General features: G+C 39.6%; 1 protein-coding gene across 4 annotated transcripts in view; it reads left to right on the top strand.

Moving 5' to 3' along the window:
• Positions 1 to 1356: 1356 nt before the first annotated feature.
• Positions 1357 to 20984, top strand: part of PON2 (paraoxonase 2) — a 34001-nt gene continuing 14373 nt past the window's right edge. For 2 of the 4 annotated variants that reach the window (XM_017849305.1, XM_017849308.1), the window contains exons 1-3: positions 1357 to 1676; positions 11525 to 11595; positions 19535 to 19590. In XM_017849305.1, coding sequence (XP_017704794.1) covers positions 1540 to 1676; positions 11525 to 11595; positions 19535 to 19590 — 264 coding nt within the window. In that variant the 5' untranslated portion in view covers positions 1357 to 1539. The remainder of the gene's footprint in view (positions 1677 to 11524; positions 11596 to 19534; positions 19591 to 20984) is intronic. The other 2 variants (XM_017849307.1, XM_017849306.1) reach the window with 2 other exon arrangements.

Here is a 20984-nt window from a genome sequence, read left to right on the forward strand (position 1 = left end):
TTTTTTTTTTTTTTTTTTTTTTTTTTTGGTGAGAGGCAGGTGGGAAATTGGCATCTACTTTTATTTACTGGTTCTTTATAAAAGTGATATTTGTTGAAAATTGTCAAGTGTGACCATTTCTGCCTACATATTGTAGGCTGGCAATTAAATACTAAAAAGCATTAGAAGCTTATTTCAGATGTACTAATTTATTGTAATGGTATCAATCTTGATGGGTAAGTTTCATTTTATACTTTTAAAATTGTATTTTAAATTATTCCTTCATGTTACGGTTGTCAGAGTGAAAAAAGGAAAAGAAAAAAACTACACTTCTTGCCATTAAGTTGAGTTTGGATGAAAAAGATGTGTCTAAGTCCTTAAGTCTGTAGTCTAGAAGTATTAATAGAGGCTGGGCATGGTGGCTCATACCTGTAATTCTAGCACTTTGGGAGGCTGAGGCAGGAGGACGGCTTGAGTCCAGGAGTTTGAGACCAACCTGGGCAACACAGCAAGACTCGGTCTACACACACACACACACACACAGAGGATGGCTTGAGTCCAGGAGTTTGAGACCAACCTGGGCAACACAGCAAGACTCGGTCTACACACAAACACACACACAGACACACCACACACACACACCTTACACACACTTAGCTAGGTGTAATGGTGCGTGCCTGCGGTACCAGCTACTCAGGAGGCCGAGGCTGGTGGGCCCCTTGAGTCTGGGAGATCTAGACTGCAGTGAGCTGTGCTTATGCCAATGCACTCCAGCCTAGGCAACACAGCGACACCATCTTTAAAAAAAAAAAAGTATTGGCCGGGCACGGTGGCTCAAGCCTGTAATCCCAGCACTTTGGGAGGCCGAGACGGGCGGATCACGAGGTCAGGAGATCGAGACCATCCCGGCTAACACGGTGAAACCCCGTCTCTACTAAAAATACAAAAACTAGCCGGGCGAGGTGGCGGGCGCCTGTAGTCCCAGCTACTCGGGAGGCCGAGGCTGGTGGGCCCCTTGAGTCTGGGAGATCTAGACTGCAGTGAGCTGTGCTTATGCCAATGCACTCCAGCCTAGGCAACACAGCGACACCATCTTTAAAAAAAAAAAAAAAGTATTACGAGACACAGGATTTTCTTTCTTTGCAACTACGTCTTGTTATAAAAAGTAGTGATTCCAACGTGAAATATTTACAAGACGCATCCCATTACTTTCCCTCCCTTGGCCACCGTCCCCAATCCCCAAAAACAGCTTTCTCTGTAAGTTTCTCACTGGAGTAGCGAGTGAGAAATGTGTTTGAAGACTAGGGAAACGAGAAAGGTATGCGGGCTCCTAGAGGATTTCGGGTGAGTTGTTTGAAAAAGGAGGTGAAGGAATTCAGTTTCACGTCACGAGCCTAAAGTAAGGCGTGTCAGGGCCGTCCCGAAGGTAACTGGGTAAATAAGTTTGTGAGGACAAAGACCAGCGCCAGGCCCAGGGCGGAGCCTCCGCGGCCCCGGCGCAGGGACTCGACCTAGGCGGAGAACGGGGCGGAGCGCGGTCGGCACTGTGGAGCCGGGAAGATGGCACCGCCCACGGAGCTGCCGGCTAGACCCGAGCGAGGCAGCGCGCCCGGCTTCCGCGCCATGGGGCGGCTGGTGGCTGTGGGCTTGCTGGGGATCGCGCTGGCGCTCCTGGGCGAGAGGCTCCTGGCACTCAGGTAGGTGGGACTCTCGCGCGCCCCTCCTCGCCGGTCCCCAGGCTGGGGTGGCCGCGTGGTGCGGGGAGGGCGCAGGCTGGGGGAGGGATTCCTGCGGGACCGGCCTTGCGGCCGGGGTTGGAGAATTTTTGATTGCCGTCCCTCCCCCAGCTACTTGAACACCCATCACCCCGACTCTCCTCTTCTAGTGAAAAAACTAGCAAAGTTTGGAGTGAATCGCGACACTTTATTGAAAGTTTATAAGCCCTTGCTGCTAACAAAGTTCTCTTCTGCTTAGGCTGACAAGAGAATGCTTTACAATTACTCAAGGGCCAAACCTCTGAAAACAAAACGACTACTCTTGCATTGAAACTTTAATTATGAAGATTTATTTCAGGTCATTGGTGCTGCTTCTTCTCCTTGTTGCCCAAACGAGTCCCGTCTTTAATAAAGTTGTTCTCCACCCATTTCTGCATAGTTTCAGAAACGCTTCAGCTGTAGATCAAAGACACTTGAAATATTCAGCTACTGTTCTTACTTTACTTCCTATTTATTCACAAGGGGAGCCTGAAGCCAGAATGCCAGACAGTGCAGGCACTATTCCATCTCGCATTTTAGTTTTAATGAAAAATCTCTGGCAGGTAGACATCATAGTTTATAAATTACCAACTCAAAGTTTATTTTTTATTTGTTTTATTTTATTTTTTGTACAGATGGGGTCTTGCTATATTGCCCAGGTTGGTCCCTAACTCTTGAGCTCAAGCAATCCTCTGGCCTAGGCCTCTGACAGTGCTGAGATTATAGGTGTGAGCTGTCCTGCCCTGCCTCAACCAAAATTTTATAGGCCTCATGCAAAAGAGTTCCGGAAATACTGAGCACCTGGTATGTGTGATATTCTCTCTTAGGCTCCTGTAGTAGACTACGATCCTTATGGAGTTTAATACAGAGGAAGAGAGAAATAAAATACAGTAAATGTAGAAATTAGGATGTCGTAAGGACAGGCACAAGCGAACCCCATAGGCTTAAAGAGGAAAGATTACATCCCCTGAAGGTGGAGTTCCAGAGGGAGGAAGAGACATTCGACCTGACCTTGAAGGGTGGGTGCAACACATACAGGCATGAAGGGGCCCATGCCAAATGTATAGTGCAGCAGGAGCAAAGGGACTAAGGTGGGAAGTTGGAAGACTAGCAAATGGGCCAGTTTGAAGGGAGCATAAAGTCAGGAGATGAGAATAGTAGGGTGGTGGGAAGGATAGGTTTTGAGGCCATTAAATATAAGTTGAAAAATGGGGCCCCACTTTGATAGACCCAATAGTCCTTCAAAAGGGAAATATTGGTGGGTTTTGCTTTTCAACAAGAACTTAATATAACTGGTTGTGTTTTATAGAGATAAGCCTGGAAGGGGGGATTGGAATAGAGCAATGGTTCTCTGTACATTAGAATCTCTTGGAGGGCCGGTGTCTGGGTGGCACCACCAAAGATTCTGATTCAGCTGGTCGGGATCAGAATCTGCAGCCACACTTGTAATCCCAGCACTGTCAGAGGCCTATGCTGGAGGATTGCTTGAGCCCAGGAGTTAGTGACAGGCCTGGGCAACATAGCAAGATCCCATCTCTACAAAATAAATAAATAAATAAATAAATAAATAAATAAATAAATAAATAAAATTTGAGTTGGTAATTTATAAACTGTGGTGTCTACCTATCAGAGATTTTTCATTACAACCAAAATGTGATATGGAATAATGTACTGTTTGGCAAGGTGGCTTCAAGGTTCACAGGTAAATAGATAAATAAGAAAGTACATAATGTAAGAACAGTGGCTGACAGTAGCAGTGGTATTTTTTATTTTTAAAAACACTCCTGATAATTCTAATGAGCAGTCAAGGTTGAGAACTACTAGAATAGAGAGCGGACATGGGGAAGCTGGTTAAGGTATTGCAGTAGGTCAGAGAGAATAACAGGGACCCAAATTCTGGAACCCCAGGGATGAGGGAGAAGTCAAAAGTACTACCAGAGTTTGTGCCACAGCTCTACTGTCCCATGGTTGTAGTTTCATCTACTGATAAAGCAATGCAAAGAGAAAGAGTGTGGTGGCTGAGATGGCAGTGAGAGTTGAGGAAAGAACGCTTATGGGTAGGAAATGGACATGTTGACTTTAATTTTCATGTTAGATGCTGCCCATTGTACTCTACAGAACATTCATGAGTTGGATGACTTTGTATATGATCTGTCCTGCTCTCTGTTTCAAAGATAAGACCACCAAAATTTACAAGCTTATTATGTTGTCACTAATGTGTAAGCCACCAGTTTTTCTGCAAGTTGGAAGTTTTCTCAACACTCAAATTTTCCCCCTTCTCACTAATTTTAAGGTTTTAAAGTTATAGCTGCAAATCTAAAAAAAAAAATGAAAAGTAAGTAAAACTTATTGACAGAATGCACCTGATAGTTTATTTACAGGTTTTGTTTGGTTGATTTTTGTTTTTCTTTGTTTTTTATTTTGAGACAAGGTCTTGCTCTGCTGCCCAAGCGAGTACAGTGGTACATCAAAGCTCACTGCAGCCTCAAACTCCTAGGCACAAGCAGTCCTCCCTCCTCAGCCTCCTGAGTAGCTGGGATGACAGATGCGTGCTAGCATGCCCAGCTAATACTTTTATTTCTTGCAGAGGCAGGGTTTCACTTTGTTGCCCAGGCTAATCCCAAACTCCTGGCCTCAATTGATGCTCCCGCCTCGGCCTCCCAAAGTGGTAGGATTATATGCATCAGCCACCACCCTCAGCCTACTTTATAATTTGATACAACTTTTCTTTATGTGACTGTGATATACTTTATTGGGCAGTGACTTTATAAAGTGGTAACTTTATTGGATATGTGAAGCCCCAAATGGGCTGATGTAAGAATGTTGGGTGGCTGGATTTAGCAAAGAAAAATGTAGGTTACCCAGTTAACTTTGAATTTCAGATAGATAATTTTTTTTTAAGTATAAGTATGAAATACTTACCATACTTTTAGCATAAGCATGGAATTTGGGACATAATTATACTGAAATATCATTCATTGTTTATCTCAAATTAAAATTTAACTGGGTACCCTGTATTTTATCATATGGTGGAGTGCCTTCTGTTTACAGAATTTGGTGACCCTTAGAGTCTGTTTTTAAAAGGAGCATGTTCAGCCGGACACGGTGGCTCACGCCTGTAATCGCACACTTTGGGAGGCTGAGGCGGGCAGATCACTAGAGGTCAGGAGTTCAAAACCAGCCTGGCCAATATGGTGAAACCGGTCTCTAATAAAAATACAAAAATTAGCCAGGTGTGGTGGTGCATGCCGGTAATCCCAGCTACTTGGGAGGCTGAGTCAGGAGAACTGCTTGAACCTCGGAGGTAGAGGTTGCAGTGAGCCAAGATTGAGCCACTACACTCCAGCCTGGACAACAGAGCAAGACTCCCTCAAAAAAAAAGAGAAAAAAAAAGCATGTTCCCACTTCCTCATAAGGAAAGGATCTTCAGAGGAAGTTGAAGAGACAGAGGCTTTATGTTTGGTTTTTTGCTTTAATCTGATACCTACTGTTTGATTATTCAATATTTAGAGATAGTGCTTTGGCAATTTCTCTCCCCCAGACAGACAGTTATTTCTCTCCCCAGGTTGCCCACTTCAATTTTTAGTATAAGGATGTCCCAGAGGGATAAATGTCATCAAAGCTGTCTTTCTTCTTCGGAACTGTAACTGGGATTCCACACCCTCCTTTTCCACCCCTCCCTAGTTGAGCAATAAAGGAGAAAATAACAGTGTACATATATTCCCAGGCCAGTTCCTGGTGTCAAGGTACGCAGCTGTGGATGCATCATGAGGCTTGAGTGCATCAGAGACCTAAGCGTGGGCAGGAACCCCCAGAGTACCCATGTGAATGTTCTACTTGCTGCCTGGCACCTTTTATGACAATTCCCACAAGAAGCTATGTGGTCTGTTTCTACTTCTGAAGGAGCAGTCTTTTTTTTTTTTTCTTTTAAACCACCATCCTTTAAATCATTTATTAGGTGACTCTTGTGTGCTGGTCAGTGTGTCAAAAGTGTAAAAACTTCTTTATTTATTTTTTTAACCTATCTTTAAATTTTTTTTTTTTTTTTTCTTCAAGGCAGGATCTTGCACTCTCACCCAGGCTGGAATGCAGCAGCACAATCATAGCTCATTGTAACCCGGAACACCTGGGCTCAAGTGATCCTCCCACCTCAGCCTCCTAAGCAGTGAGGACTGTAGGCATGCACCACCACACCTGGCTATCTAAAAAAACACGGCTGGGCACGGTGGCTCGTTACCGTAATCCCAGCACTTTGGGAGGCTGAGGTGGGCGGATCACCTGAGGTCGAAAGTTCAAGACCAGCCTGACCAACATGGCGAAACCCCATCTCTACTAAAAATACAAAATTAGCTGGGCATGGTGGCACATGCCTGTAATCCCAGCTACTCAGGAGGCTGAGGCGGGAAAATCGCTTGAACCCGGGAGGTGGAAGTTGCAGTGAGCCATTGCACTCCAGCCTGGCGACAGAGCGAGACTCTGTCTCAAAAAAACAAAAAATACATTTTTTTTGTAGAGACGGGGTTCTTGCTGAGTTGCCCAGGCTGATCTCAAACTTCTAGCCGCAAGTGATCCTCCCACCTCAACTTCCCAAAGCACTGGGATTATGGGTGTGAGCTACTGAGCCCTGCCAAATTTCTTTATATTGAACCAAAATATACATTTACTGACATTTGGACAGAAAGCTCTTTTACTTTTATGCCTTCATCCAGTCTTCATAGATATCTTCCCTTCTACATTATAACTGTAAATACTGAGGTTAGAGAGGTTAACTAGTTAGTTCAACAGAATAATGTAATTATTCAATAATATAATTAATGAATAATTAGTGCTGAACCTGTCGCCTCAGCCAGGTCTCCTGATTCCAAATAAGTTGGCCCCAGCTCCCCACAGTCTTCTAGCTTCTCTGCCAGTGGAGCAAATTTTCTCTAGGTTTACAGGCCTAAGCACAAATTCCTAGTAACTTAATGCAAGTATTGCCAGAGTCCAAGGGGTGAATTCCAAGGGGTTTTTACAAGGCTATACATGAAAGATAAAGCCCTGGCTTCTATATTGCTTGCACATAGGAGATAAAGCCCCAGCAGTTGTGTGTAAATTCAAAAGCAGAGAAGTATGGCACAAAGAAACTCCTGATAGTAACACTGTGTTCCTACTTTGCTCAGGGGCATATTGGCACCATAGCTTGGTGCACCCTTACTGCTACCTGCCATGAGACCAGATAATAGCTAGCAGCCCCTGGTCTCATTCTCCTCTGGAAGGGTACTGCTGTTTCCTGAATGAAAGAAACTGAGATTGATTTCATGCTAATGACTGTTGGTTAAGAGTTCATGCTTTGTGAACAGGTAGCCTGAGTTCATTCATAGCTCTACTATTTACCTGAAAACTTGGACTGATTATTTCACTTTTCTGTGCCCCGGTGTTCTAATCTGTAGGATGGGGAACTACCTGCTCCACAGTGGGACTATGAGAATGCTTAAAACAATGCCAGGCATACAGTCAGCTCAATAAATGTCATCTATGAAGACAATGAAATTCAAGCAAAATTCCTTAAACCTTTGTGCCATACATCCCTTTGGCAGTCTGGTGAAGCCTTCATTCCTTCTCAGCATCATGTTTTTAAATGAGTAAAATAAAATATGTGGGATTACAAAGGAAACCAATTATACTTAAATACTGCTACCAAACTATTTTAAAATTTATGATATAATATGCTTTTTTAATTAAACCCTTAAATGGATCTAGAGGTAGGTAAATGTCTAACAGATATTTTGAAGTAGCTATGAATGTAAATAGCACTTTGAGCTATCTACAACTGAAATGTGATAGAAAAGTATCTGTAATTTCTATTAGTGACAGAGTCACAAATACTACTAATAGTATTGTGGTTTGTTGCGTACACTCATCATCAAAGGAAATACTCAATTTGAATTAGAGGTTTAAATAAAGATGTATTTTTCCCCCATCCAAGTTCGTGGATCCCTGAATTCTACTCATGGATTCCTTGGTCACTGGACTCCATAGGGGTCACTTGGGGAATGATTGTGACACCAATGAAGGAAGCCAGCAGATACCGTTTCCTACCATAGGCTTGTGATGAAGAAATAATTAATAAATAAATGTAATGAAAACGAAAAGAAAAACAAAAGGAACCTAAAATAGAGAAGGCAAATAGCTTTCCTTTTGAGTGTCAGTTTTAACAGACTCCCTGTGGTTGCGAAACAATGTGTCTGAGGCTGGCTCTGGGTTAAAGGGAGAGTGCTGCTATTGATGAGCGATGCCTGCCTGACAGCAGAATGGCAATAGCCATGCATCTCTGACCTAGCACAGTCATAAGCATGTTATAGACCTAAAAGTGTTAGGGAATAAATAGGCTCTGGCAGAAGTAAAGAGTGTTCCTCCTCTCATATCATCACTTATATGTGTTTATACCATTTATGTCGTGCTTTTTTACATGAATACTTTTAGGCTTATTAATCTAATCCAAAAAGGTTTGTATAGCTTTCTCTATTGAGAGAAATATGTGTATTTCTTAAATACACAAACTTCTTAAATCTGATGCCAGTGAGGATTGCTTCCAACCACAAGTAACATACATCAGATTAATGGTAGTTCATTTGAAGAGGGATTTATTTTCCTCACGTGACAAACACCTCTGTAGGTGACCCAATATAGAGCTTGCTCGATGAGCCAGTGATTATATCAAGGAACTGGGTTCTTCATGTATTTTCATTATTTGATCTCTCCCTATTGACTTTATAGCTGTATCTTTCTCAAGGATGCAGAATGGCTACTGCAGTCTCAAGCACTGCATGTGTGTTTGAATCATGAAGAAAGGAGACAGAGTGATGCCAGCTAGCTGTCTCCTCATGACTCTCCTTTGTATCCAGAACACAGTATCTTTCCCCAAAACCTGAGTCATATGATTACATCTCAATACAGGGGAGTCTGGGAAAGCAAATATTTGCTTTGCCCACCACTACAATGGAAGCAGCAAGGGAGAAAGAAAGGGGGGTGGGAATGGCGTTAATTTTGTCAGCCACTATGGTCTGCCACCCAGAAAACAGAAGTCCACCAACAAGCAGGGAACTGATTGTTCTGCCAGGGAAAATGTCTGGCAGTTTCCAACTGAAGAAATTTGGAAGTCTTAATGGTCCAGAAAGGATAAGGCAAAACCCCCATTTTCTTTTATCAAAAGGGAAAGCCAAGAAAAAAATCAGTTAAGTAGAAGTTATGCACAACCCCCACGTAACTCTTCCATGTTAATAGCAGGTAGGCTGCGTATCAAAACATGATATTGTACAAGAAAACTAGTTGAAAAAGATTGCCCTATTTAGCATCAATTACTTACACAAACCTAAGTTGACTCTGAAACCGGAAGCCCATATTAAACTTTCCAAACACATCAGAATGTGTTACTTTGAACAGATTGTATTTAATCCAAAGAGATTATCTTTGAAAAAGGTAGATGGTAAACATCGTTATTCCTATTTTTGTATAGTCAAATAGGCATAGTAGTAAATTGTGTAAAATTGACATCCAAACCAATGCGTGATACTAAAACTTAGTGTACAAACAGCAGTTATAACTTATTGTTTTGTATCTGCATCTGTTTCTGGAGTCATATAACATTAGTAGAATCTTGGAGGTGTTTTAGGCTCATCCTTATTTTATCCATAAAGAATACTGACACCTATAGAGATTAACTGACCTGCCAAAGGTCATGGCAATTTCACTGCTAAGACGAGAACACAGATCCCTTTACTTTCTGAGAAAAGTACAGAGTAGTTTAAAGCAAAAACTCCCCTGCTTCCAGCACTTCTGGCTAAGTTGAGCCTTGGGAAAATTGTTTTGTCTGATTCAGTTTTCTCATCTTTGAAATTGGAATAATGCTACCTAATTTATAGGGTCGTTTGAAGAATTAAATGAATTTATAGGGTTGTTTGAAGAATTAAATGAATGCATGCAGGTAAATCACTTAGAACAGTGGTAAATTATACGTGTTTTTGTTATTTATTTCCTTTGACCACCCATGATTATCGTGAGTGTCATCCTCATCATCACAATTAAGATTACTACCACATTAGGCTACATAAACTTTTTTTTTCCTCTCTGTTTTATAATTTCAACTTTTTTTTTTAGATTCAAGGGGTACATGTGCAGGTTTTACATGGGTATATTGTGTGATGCTGAGGTTTGGGGAACATGATGCCATCACCCAGGTAGTGAGCATAGTACCTTATAGTTTTTCAGCCCTTGTCCACTCCCCTCCTTTCCCCTTCTAGTAGTCCCCAGTGTCTACCATCATCATCTTTATGTCCATGTGCACCATTGTTTAGCTCCCAGTTAAAGTAAGAACATGTTGTATTTGGTTTTCTAGCTTATTTTTCCTCTCTTGAATCACTTCTATTACACGTAGGAGTGAGATTTATTGTATTTTTTAATGCTTTATTTAAAAATTTGTATTATTTAATACATTTAATGCATCATATTTTTATTATATTTAAATATTGATTTATTTATACTTTTTGCCTTATTGCTATATTGTTTCAAAAGATTTAATATTAAGTTACATGATTTCAAATACATACTGATTAACATTTTAATTAGAAACTTTATGTATGATATGAATTGCCAAAATGTGTAGTTGGTACAAACTAGGAGTAGTTCTGGGTTATCTAGAAGAAACCGGTAGCCTGTGCTATAATCTAGAAGCCTTCCCCAGTGTCTAGACCTCAGAAACTGTTAGGGATATGCACAGGAGAAGGACACACGGCAAATAGCTATTTTGTCTCTTAAATGTATGGTATGTGGGAACCACTGAAAAATGTAAAGTTTCTACAAGGTGCTATTTTTATTATTTATGGCTCTAGAGAACAGAGAAGGTGAAAAAATGTGAGAGGAGAAGGGAAAGCCAATAGTATGTGGCCTTCAAAACCAAAGATCCCACAGGTGTTGCCCCAAACTGCTTCTAGAGTAGAGAGGGAGGGGGAAGATATCTTATTAGAGTTCAACATTCTCTTATTATTTCCTTTTAATTTTCTGGATATACAACAGCAAATAGTTTGGCTAAAGTAGTTACAAAACTAGTTGGTGTTCTCCATCCTTCCTACTCCAGTAAATGCTGTCATGGATGGGTACACTAAAATCTCAGAATTCACTGCTATATCACTCATCCATGTAACCAAAAACCACTTGTACCCCCAAAAGCTATTGAAATAAGATAAATAAATTCTTATTTTAAAAAATACTGTGATAGGGATGCTGCCTTCTTCTCTTTTTTGTTAGTAACTGTTTGTGGGATGTCTTTGGTGTGTCAGTCTCTGAGCAATGTCATTTTCTCTTGGCTTCTTTGCAGTCTCGGTGTGAGGCTTAGAGTCATTTTTCATTGTTTGACTCTTCAGAAGGAAGACAGGGCTTCTGGTTCTACATCTGGAACTCTTTTCCCACAACACCAACACTGTGAGAAATGTGAGCTGGTGCTGTGTTTACATTTGCGTAGGAACTTGCATTATAAGGTTTATTGGTTGAGTTATTGGCTTGTGAAAGAAAAAAAGAAGAGAAAAAAGGGAGAGAACCCATATTCAGTATATAGAACTTTGTAATAAGACCTTTTTGTTTTAACTTCAGTTTCTGGTGCAGTTTTATGTTCCTACTCTGTGTTTTCTATTTTCTCTTTCATCTGCTTTAGACTTAAAACGCTGTGTTTTATGTATTGCTGCAAGCCTCTTTAAACCCTTTCTAAAACAAAGCAGGGAATACGTAAACAAATATATATATATATTTTTTTGTAACAGAAATCGACTTAAAGCCTCGAGAGAAGTAGAATCTATAGACCTTCCAAACTGCCACCTGATTAAAGGAATTGGTATGTATGTGAAAATGCTTGTTGGGAACATTGCATTTTTTGGCCATTAACATTAAAACACTCATTGATGGTATTTTAGCATGAAATTACTGTTTTCCAGTGGATAAATCACATTGGATCAACAAAAACCTCTTTGGTCAACCTCTTGATCTCATGCACCCTCTATTTATTCTTCTTTTCTACCGTCACTGTAAATTATTCTTTTTTGTGTGTAATTCTATGTTTAGCATTTGATTTCTTGCTTGTTTTGCGACTTCTCTGAACTATTTTTGTCAAGTCTGTATTGTTTGTCAGGTATGGCCGCTGCAGTCTGTGTTCTGTGAGCCTCGTGATCAGCTAGTGAAGGAAGCTTTATGTAGGCAGTGACAGCATTTACCCTGCTCACTACTCTGTAACTAGGATCTTATCTTATGGCTAACATGTAACTGACCAATATGGTTTGGTTGTGTCACCACCCAAATCTCATCTTGAACTATAGTTCCCATAATCCTCATGTGTCATGGGAGGGACCCAGTGAGAGGTCATTGAATCATGAGGTGGTTACCCTGTGCTCCTGTTCTCATGGTAGTGAGCGAGTTCTCATGAGATCTGATGGTTTTATAAGGGGCTTTTCCCTCCTTTTGCTCGGCACTTCTCCTTGCTGCTGCCATATGAAGAAAGGTGTGCTTTCTTCAGCTTCCACAGGATTGTAAGTTTCCGGAGGCCTCCCCAGCCACATGGAACTGTGAGTCAATTAAACCTCTTTCCTTTGTAAATTACCCAGTCTCAGGTATGTCTTTATTAGCAGCGTGAGAACGGACTAATGTACCGGCACGTCACAATATGTATTGTAAAAACTTGTGTTTATTTTATCTTCTAAGCTATCACTGCAGAGGGGGAGAGTCTCCCTCTTCCCTTGACTTTATGTAGGATGTATTGTGGAGCCTGAGTCTTTGAGGAGGGTCTCCTAAGAGCAAGCCCTAGTTTTGCTATAGATAAGGAGGGATCTGTCCAGATTCTTCTCCAGCACTGAGGGTCTCTCTGGCGTGTTTGCAGTTTTTCTCCAAGGTAGAGTCCGTGTCTTGCTGTCTTTTACCCTTTGTCATCTACTAAGTACATGTCCCTAGTACATGATAGACTCATAGTAACTATTTTTAAATTATCAGTGAACAATAAATATTGGCTTTCCTTTTTTTAAAATTTTCTTTTTTTTTGATAGGTGGCCTCACTCTGTCACCTAGGCCGGAATGTAGTAGTGCAATCTTGGCTCACTGCAGCCCTCACCTCCTGGGCTCAGGCAATCCTCCCACCTCATCCTCCTGGGTAGCTGAGACTACAGGCACATGCCACCACTCATGGCTAGTTTTTTATTTTTGTAGAGACAGGGTCTTGCTATGTTGTCCAGGCTGGTCTTGAACTCCTGGCCTCAAGCAGTCCTCCCAACTTGGTCTCCCAAAGTACTGGGATTACAGGTATGAGGCACTGAGCTCAGCCAATATTGGCTTTCCTTAGATATGGTTCATGGTATGATTAGAAACAAAAAGAATTAGAAGTCAAAACATCTAGTTTCTAGTTCTATTCTGCCACAATGTGACCTTAGGCAAAGTTGGCTTTTGTATTTGTCACCTATAATGATGAGTTTGTGATTAGACTGAAGGTTTTAGACTTTAAAAAGTCTAGGACCATTTATTTATAATCTTACTCTGAGAGCCACAGTGTGGAAATAACTAGACTGTCATTGGGTCCCTTCTAGTCCTTTATAACAACATCCTTCTCTAGAGGTAGGAGAGACAATTTAATATTTTGTTTTATTCTTTAGAAATTAAAACTCAGGTTACATGGAAATGTTCTCCTCTTGGAATAGGTAACATTGTTAAACAAGTTTTGAGTGTCCTTCCATCTTTTCTGTCTTTTATGAATACTCCTATACATAATTTTTAAAAATATAAATGGGGTCAAATTATGTATAATATTTCAAAACTAGCTTTTTATCTTTCCTGATAGTTTCAGTCCATATGCAAACAAATATATTGACTTTTTTTCACAGATAGAATTTTAGTGTAAATATTTCACAACCTGCTTCATTCCTAAAACAGTGTGAGCAACTTTCCACATCAGCATATATAGTTACTTTATTCTTTTTAATATTTTCACATTCCATTATTTATTTAACCAGTCCTCTTTTAATGTACGTTTGGGTTGTTACAGTTTTTTGCAACTATGAACAGATCAGTCAACATCATTGCTATTGCATTTGTTTATCTGTAGAATACATCCTTAACAATGGGATTGTTGTTCCCTTAGGATATGTGTTTAAAGTTTTGACAGTCATTGCTAAATTGCTCTCAAGTTGGCAACAGTAATAAACTCGGTACCTCATAGTTGTAACTACATTCACTACAGACAGGGTTCTCAGTACTCTTTTAGTAAAAATAAACCATCACTTGACAGTGCAACCTTCAGAGTTTCTCTACAAATCCCTTGCTTGCCTCCCTTGTTTTCTTCTTTTAAATCAGCTTCCTCAGGTTGCTCTGCCTCTCATTCCTTAGGCATCTGTTTCCTATGTGTTCTTTCTCCTTTTTTTCATTGATACTCTTGTATTTCCCCGGTTCCACCTCCCATCCCCTAGACTGGCTGGCTGTTCTGGAATTTCACTTCTTTCTTTCAATTGCCCAGACACTTCGTGGGAGGAGGCAAACTCATAACAGATAGCAGATTGACAACATCTGTGCTGGATCATGCAGACAGTTCAAGAGTCCCAAGTAACTTAGCAGCTTCATCTTGCCTTCCAGCTGCAATCAGGAGGAGACCTCTCAGAACTGGTCACTCAGCAAAAGCCAGATGGCATTAGTAAAAGATGTTGGGCAAGGGTGGGAGGTTGGGCCAGTGATCTCTTAGGTTACTTTTGCTGCTGAGTTAATAATTGTCACATTATTAAACAGCCCTTGGCCCTGGGAAGCCCACCTTCTGTGAATACAAGTCTCAGAGTAGACAATAGGGCACAACCAGCCATGTTACATGACAGACTGCCAAGTGCATTCTTCTTACAACTCACTGGGATGGAGCGCTCCTCAGAGAAAAACAAGCCCAGCAACATTTGTATTCTGAACAGGCATCTGTCTATGTTTGTGACCTTTATGTTGTGATGTGTGTGAGCTGCTGTCTGGAATTGGAAAGAATGAGGAAATATGTCACCTATGGCCCCTCTTGTGAAGTGTTAAATGCCTCTGAGGCACTTCAAAAGGCAACAGAGCGGAGCGGATGAGTGATTAGAAGCACATTTGGGATACATTTTTAGATCTAATTAGAATTGTGCTTTTTTTTTTTTTTTCGTTTTTTGCTTTTGCCCTGTGGTTAGCACACACCATATGAACATTTGTCAAATGCTATGTTAGTGATGCATAATGGTTAATAATAACTTGTGGTTATATATCTTTAACAACAGTTACTTATTCACAGGTCTTTGACGGTAAGGAATAACAATGTGCTGGACACACGTTTCTATACAGGCAAAAGCAACTTTTTATGATAGAGAGAGCTGTTTCTTATTTTCTGTTTTGAAAACAGTAGTAGCTATGCACTTGAGGCCAACTAATCCCTCTAAGAGGTGAACTCTCCTTCCCCCTTGCCCTTGATTCCCGTCAACACACACATACATATGCACACACTACAGTGCTTCAGTCACCATCACTGGAAGTGAACTATGTGCAACTTTTGGGTGCTTTATATATATCGTATCATATTGTATCTGTTTTAATAAATCATAGTTATTGACTACATATCATACAGGATGTGTGCCTTCTGTGGGGCAGAAAGTAAGTTCACTATTTAGTCCTTTTTAAAAAGTCCTTCGCAGTGTATCTTACAGACAGAAACTAAGCTTTTATACACCCAAGATTTGGCAGATTAACACCTGCATATTAAAAATTAAAATGTCAAGAGCTAGTTTATTTGAGGCTTAAAAGTTAAAAAATCTTATTTTCTAAATGTCTGGCCTTCAAAATTTGAATGGACTGTCTTTCTCAAGATAACTAACAATTTTATGCACTTGGCAATCAAGACCTTTACAATAACTGCTGCTTGAGAGATTTGGCAGAAAAAAGCATTAAAGTCTGTATCCCTTATAATCAAGTACTTTACAGTCTACTGATGGGAGAAAAAGAAAAGAAAAGAAAACAAAACAAAACAAAAACCACTGTGAGATATAGACACGTCTTTTCTTTTTCTAACAGATAAGGACCTGAGGCTCAAGGAGGTTAAGCAGCTTTTGCAAATTCACTTTCCAATATAGTGTCTTTTCCCAGGGTGATTAATATATATACTTGATGAGTGAACCAGCAAAGTAGAAAATAATATATTACATTACATATGGGATACTCTATTGGGTATAGTAAAGGATGAGTTACTGTTATAAAATTATAGTCGCTTAGAAAATAGATGAGTTTATTTTTATTTTTCTCCCATCAGTCTTAAGGTAAGCGAATGGCCTAGGGTAGTTGGGTGACTGTGTTCCATGTGGTCATTCAGGGGCAAATGCTGATGAAGCAACACTGCTATCTTCGTCTAAGACTAGAACTCTGCTTGTTGCCATTTCCCAGCAGGAAGGGGTAGAAATAAAATTTATATATATATATTTTTCTACCCAGTAGTTGCATATATATTGTATTCTCACATCCTATTGACCAAAACTTAGACATATGGCCACAACTGTCAGCCAGAAAGGGTGGGATATGTTATCTATAGCTATGTTGCTACATGCCTATTGCTAAAAAGGCTAAAAAGGAAGAAGGGGAACATGGATGCTGGTGAACACTTGGCCACCTCTGACACAGATAATTGCTAAAGTAATAAGATACTGAAATTAAATGTGATAAGCTAGAAGACTTTCTAAAGAAAGGGTTTGGCGTGCTGCTCTGTGCCATTTGTGGGTTTTTGCTCATGCTGTTCTTTGTGCCTGGAATTTCTCCCCCTAATTCCCCTGAGCAGTGGATGCAGTGGATGCCCTCCCCACATCCCTCCAGCTTCCCTGAGTGTTGGCTACCAAAAGCTCTCAGTGCACCCAGGGAGCTAAGTCCTCCACCCACAGGCAATAACGGACTGACATGGGATAGATTAAAAGAAATAAGAGACACATCCATCAATTGAAATGTGTGGGACCTTACCTGGACTCTGAATTAAACAAACTGTAAATTTTTTAAAGCTACACCTTTTAAAAATGATTGGCTATTTGAATACTAACTAGATATTTGATGATATTGAGGAATTATTGTGAATTTTTAGGTGTAATAATGATATTGTGGTTTGTATAAATATATTTAGGGATAATACGATGCCTGGGATTTGCTTTAAAATAACACAGGATGAGGATAAGTGGTAAGACTATTTCCCATAATAAAAAGTTTAAAGAGAGAGAACCGATGAAGGGGAGGGAGAGAGTCAAGCACACAATAAGAGTGACAGACAGTGCCAAATCAGTACACATTGTTAAGTTTTTACATATTTACATAAATATTAACTGGAATGCAATATTGAAATTAATGTATATCACTAGAATAAAAAAAGTAAAGATTTATTAAGTGTGTTTTGAAATAAAATAAGTTGAAATACGAAAAAGAAAGAAAAGGTTTTGAAAGAGGTTTTAAAGAAAAGTGCAGGATATTCATTGGTAGAGATGTTGGTGAGACGCATGGAAGCAAAACTTTAGGGGAAAAAGACAACATTATGGAATTGACACAATTGAATTTACAAGTGAAGTGGCTTTACAGAGGAATCAGGGGATGTTTCTGACAGAGGAAATTCAGTAAATTCTAGCTTGAATGTTTTGTTTGCTTTTAAGTCAGACCAAAGACTTTGAGTTCCAGCTTCCCAGTTTGTGACCTTGAGCAATTGCTTAACTTTTCCAAAGCCTCCATAGTCTCACTCTAAAACAAAAGATAATCATACTGGCTCTTAGTATTATGAAATCATATGAGATATTGTATGCAGGGTATTTACAAGGAGCCTGGTACTTGGTGTACCTAATGTATGATAGTTATTATCATTAAATTAGAGGAGCAAAAATTTCTCTAGCATTGACTGCTCTTGACATAATCACACCAAAGAGGGGATATGCAGTGATAAAACCTTCCTGCAGTAGTAGCTATAGAAATGATGACAGGGGATTAGATCTGGAAAATATTCCAAAGAAGGCTATAGATAGATAAATTTTTTTCCATTGGAATTAGGCAATGGAGTTAAACAGAAGTTACAATATGGTTGAAATAAATGTATTTTTTTAAAGAAAAGATTTCTCTTTCCTTAATTATTAAAAAATATAAGATTTTGTAGAAAACTTTAAACAAAGGATCAAGAAAATAAAAAATAATTCATAATCCTATCACCCAAAGAAGCATTGTTAATTTTTTCTATATATCCTTTCTTTTTCCATGTGTGTAAGCATTGTATACATGGAAATTAAATTTTTTAAAATAATTTTCAGGAAAAACAAATTTTAATTAATTGAGCTTCTACTAAATAGGACTGAAAAGCAAAACCTGGACTAGAATTCTCTGTGTGTGTGCGTGTGTGTGTGTGCGTGTGTGTGTGTACATGTGTATGTGCTGTGTATACATGTGTATGTAGTGTGGTGTTCCCCTGATTCTTATTATCAGTGGACAACCACTGTGGAACTAGAGTCTAGTCGTTCTGAACCTTTCTGGGGGAATCACAGGCTCTCTTTTGAATCTGATGAAAATCAGGGACCCTTTTAACAGAAACATTCTCATGTGTGCATACATGAGACATTTTGCATTGCATAGAATTTCAGAGGGTTCACAGATGCTTTGAAGCCCAAAAGGGATCCACAGACCCCAGATTGAGAACCCCTCCACTATGCCATACTTAAGCTTATTTCTATGTATCTTCTTTGTGAGGAGCAGGCAGATGGGTCATCTTTACAATGTGAAGTTCTTGGCATTTTTATTTTGTTTTGCTTTTCTGCACTACGATGGAGCAAGCAACACTGGAGGCAACTGGCTAAATGCAAACTCATGAAGCAAGACCAAAATGGCTGGATAGATAGATGCTGTTTGGTTTTGACAACCTAGAAATAATCTTGAAGAAATCCTATGGAGAAGTCTGAAAGAGGACGATTGGATTTTGTAGACTCAAAGAATGTATCATGGTTTGGCTTAATCTAGGCCATTTTTATTCTTCTTTTCTTGTGTTTGGGTCTATTATCTGTCTGTAGAATTTATACAGTGAGACTGATGAGAAAGTCTTAATGTCTAATTATTTGCTGTGCTGTGTGGAGTGTACTGCAGACAATCAATAAACAATCAATAGTAATTGTAGCCTGCCTTAGAGACAGTAGTGAGAAGCTTCAACTGGCTTAGGTGCATGGTATTTTTCATTAATTTTCTTCTGCTAGTTTTTTCTGTAAAGCCTAAATTTAAAGATTAAATAGAAAAGCTTTCTTTGCTTATGAGAACAAGTTGGCACTGTTTTTAAAAGAAGGAATATATAATCCCAGGTGTTTTACCTCTGTTAATGAGAAAGATGTCTGTTTGCTTCAGATTGAATGAGCAAAGAAGAGGACAAGGATATTTGCATGGTTAAATGCCTATGAGCCCTTCCTTCAGAAAGTAATATTCCCCTGATGTCAATTACTTTTATACGGACATCTGGATGTTTATCATAAGAGTGTACAGATGTCAACTTTTTCTGTATTATAGCTGGAAATGTGATGATAACTTGACTTTGATTTGAGTAAACATAAAATATCTAACATTTAAAGTCAGAAGTTCACTTCAGGAAGGGGTTTAAACTGACATTTATTAAAAAGAATCATTCCTTGGAAAAAACATCAGAACCATCCCTAAAGATACAGTCACTCTGATAAAGTAAACAAAGTCCCAGTTATGCTCTATGTAACAAATAACAGAACTTGAACATGACATTTATCTGTTCCTTAAACTTACAGAAGCTGGCTCTGAAGATATTGACATACTTCCCAATGGTCTGGCTTTCTTTAGTGTGGTGAGTGTCTTCTTCCTTCCCCAAATTCAGCAGAGGAGATACAAGGGTATTTGATGAGGGCTGCAGTACAGTAACTTGCTTTTAAAATTCATTTTCCAAGATACATTCTGAATAAAAGAGAGGTCAAACAGGATCTTGGAAAACTTCCTCCAGCTTTTCTAAATGTAGAGATGAAGACTCTTTACCCGTTGAGATAGTGTTCTTTATTTCCCCACTTCATTGCACTAAAATATTCCAATGCAATCTGTGTTTTGTTTTGTTTTCCTTTTTAAAATTTTTTTATTTTCTGAGACAGTCTTGTTCGGATCGCCCAGGCTGGAGTGCAGTGGCACGATCTCAGCTCAATGCAACCTCTGCCTCCCGGGTTCAAGCAATTCTCCTGCCTCAGCCTCCCGAGTAGCTGGGATTACAGGCACCTGCCACCATGCCTGGCTAATTTTTGTATTTTTAGTAGAGATGGGGTTTTGCCATGTTGGCCAGGCTGGTCTCGAACTCCTGACCTCAGGTGATCCACCCGCCTCAGCCTCCCAAAGTGCTGGCATTACAGGAGTGAGCCACCATGCCCAGCGCAATCTGTGTTTTATATGTGCATTATTAAAAGGGATATTTGAGGTCTTACTGTGGATACTCAATACTAACATTATACTATTTTAAATACAGCATCTACTCATCTTTCTATTACATATTCAACTTGAAGCAAATATTCTTGCCATTATTATTTATTTTCAAATATTATACCAACCTTGCTGTTTTGCTTTCTTTCTTTTTTCCCCTGAATAGTCAATCATAAGTGGAAAGTCACTGAGTTTATTTATACCCTTCACTTTGCCTTGATTCTTATAAGCTGAAAAACAATATCCTTTCTGGGTATACAATAGAAAGACTTTAAAAACAATTGGCTTGTGAATATTGCTGTGAATATTGTTGAAACTAGCTTGTAACAATATCCATTCTAACTGGGAATCCAGATAAGGGGACAGATGAGGAGGTTCTGACCACCTACCTCCCCGACTTGGGCAGACATAGGAGTTCTTGGCATCTTCACAGGTCCAGTTTTTCTGGAGGAAGAAGTAACCAACTCTGAAGCCTGACTGTAATTATTCTGCTTCCTCTCAACATCTATTATTTTCAGGCTCTGAGACTCAAGAGGGATGTGAAAAACTGGGAGATACTTAGAAGGGAGTCACCACACTAATAAAATAGTTGTTAGACTTATGAGAAAGGTGAGAGAACTCAGCTTGGAGTAGAATGAGAATTAGAACACTCTTCAGGTTCCTGATGGTTTTTATATGAAAGACTGTGAGCAGCTGGTTATTACCACTGAGGGAATAAAGAAATACTATGGGCTTTAGCAGAAATACCTATATATATATATTTAATTTTAAAAATAAGGT

Source organism: Rhinopithecus bieti, unplaced genomic scaffold, assembly GCF_001698545.2.
Source record: "Rhinopithecus bieti isolate Rb0 unplaced genomic scaffold, ASM169854v2 scaffold_31127, whole genome shotgun sequence".
NCBI lineage: Eukaryota > Metazoa > Chordata > Mammalia > Primates > Cercopithecidae > Rhinopithecus > Rhinopithecus bieti.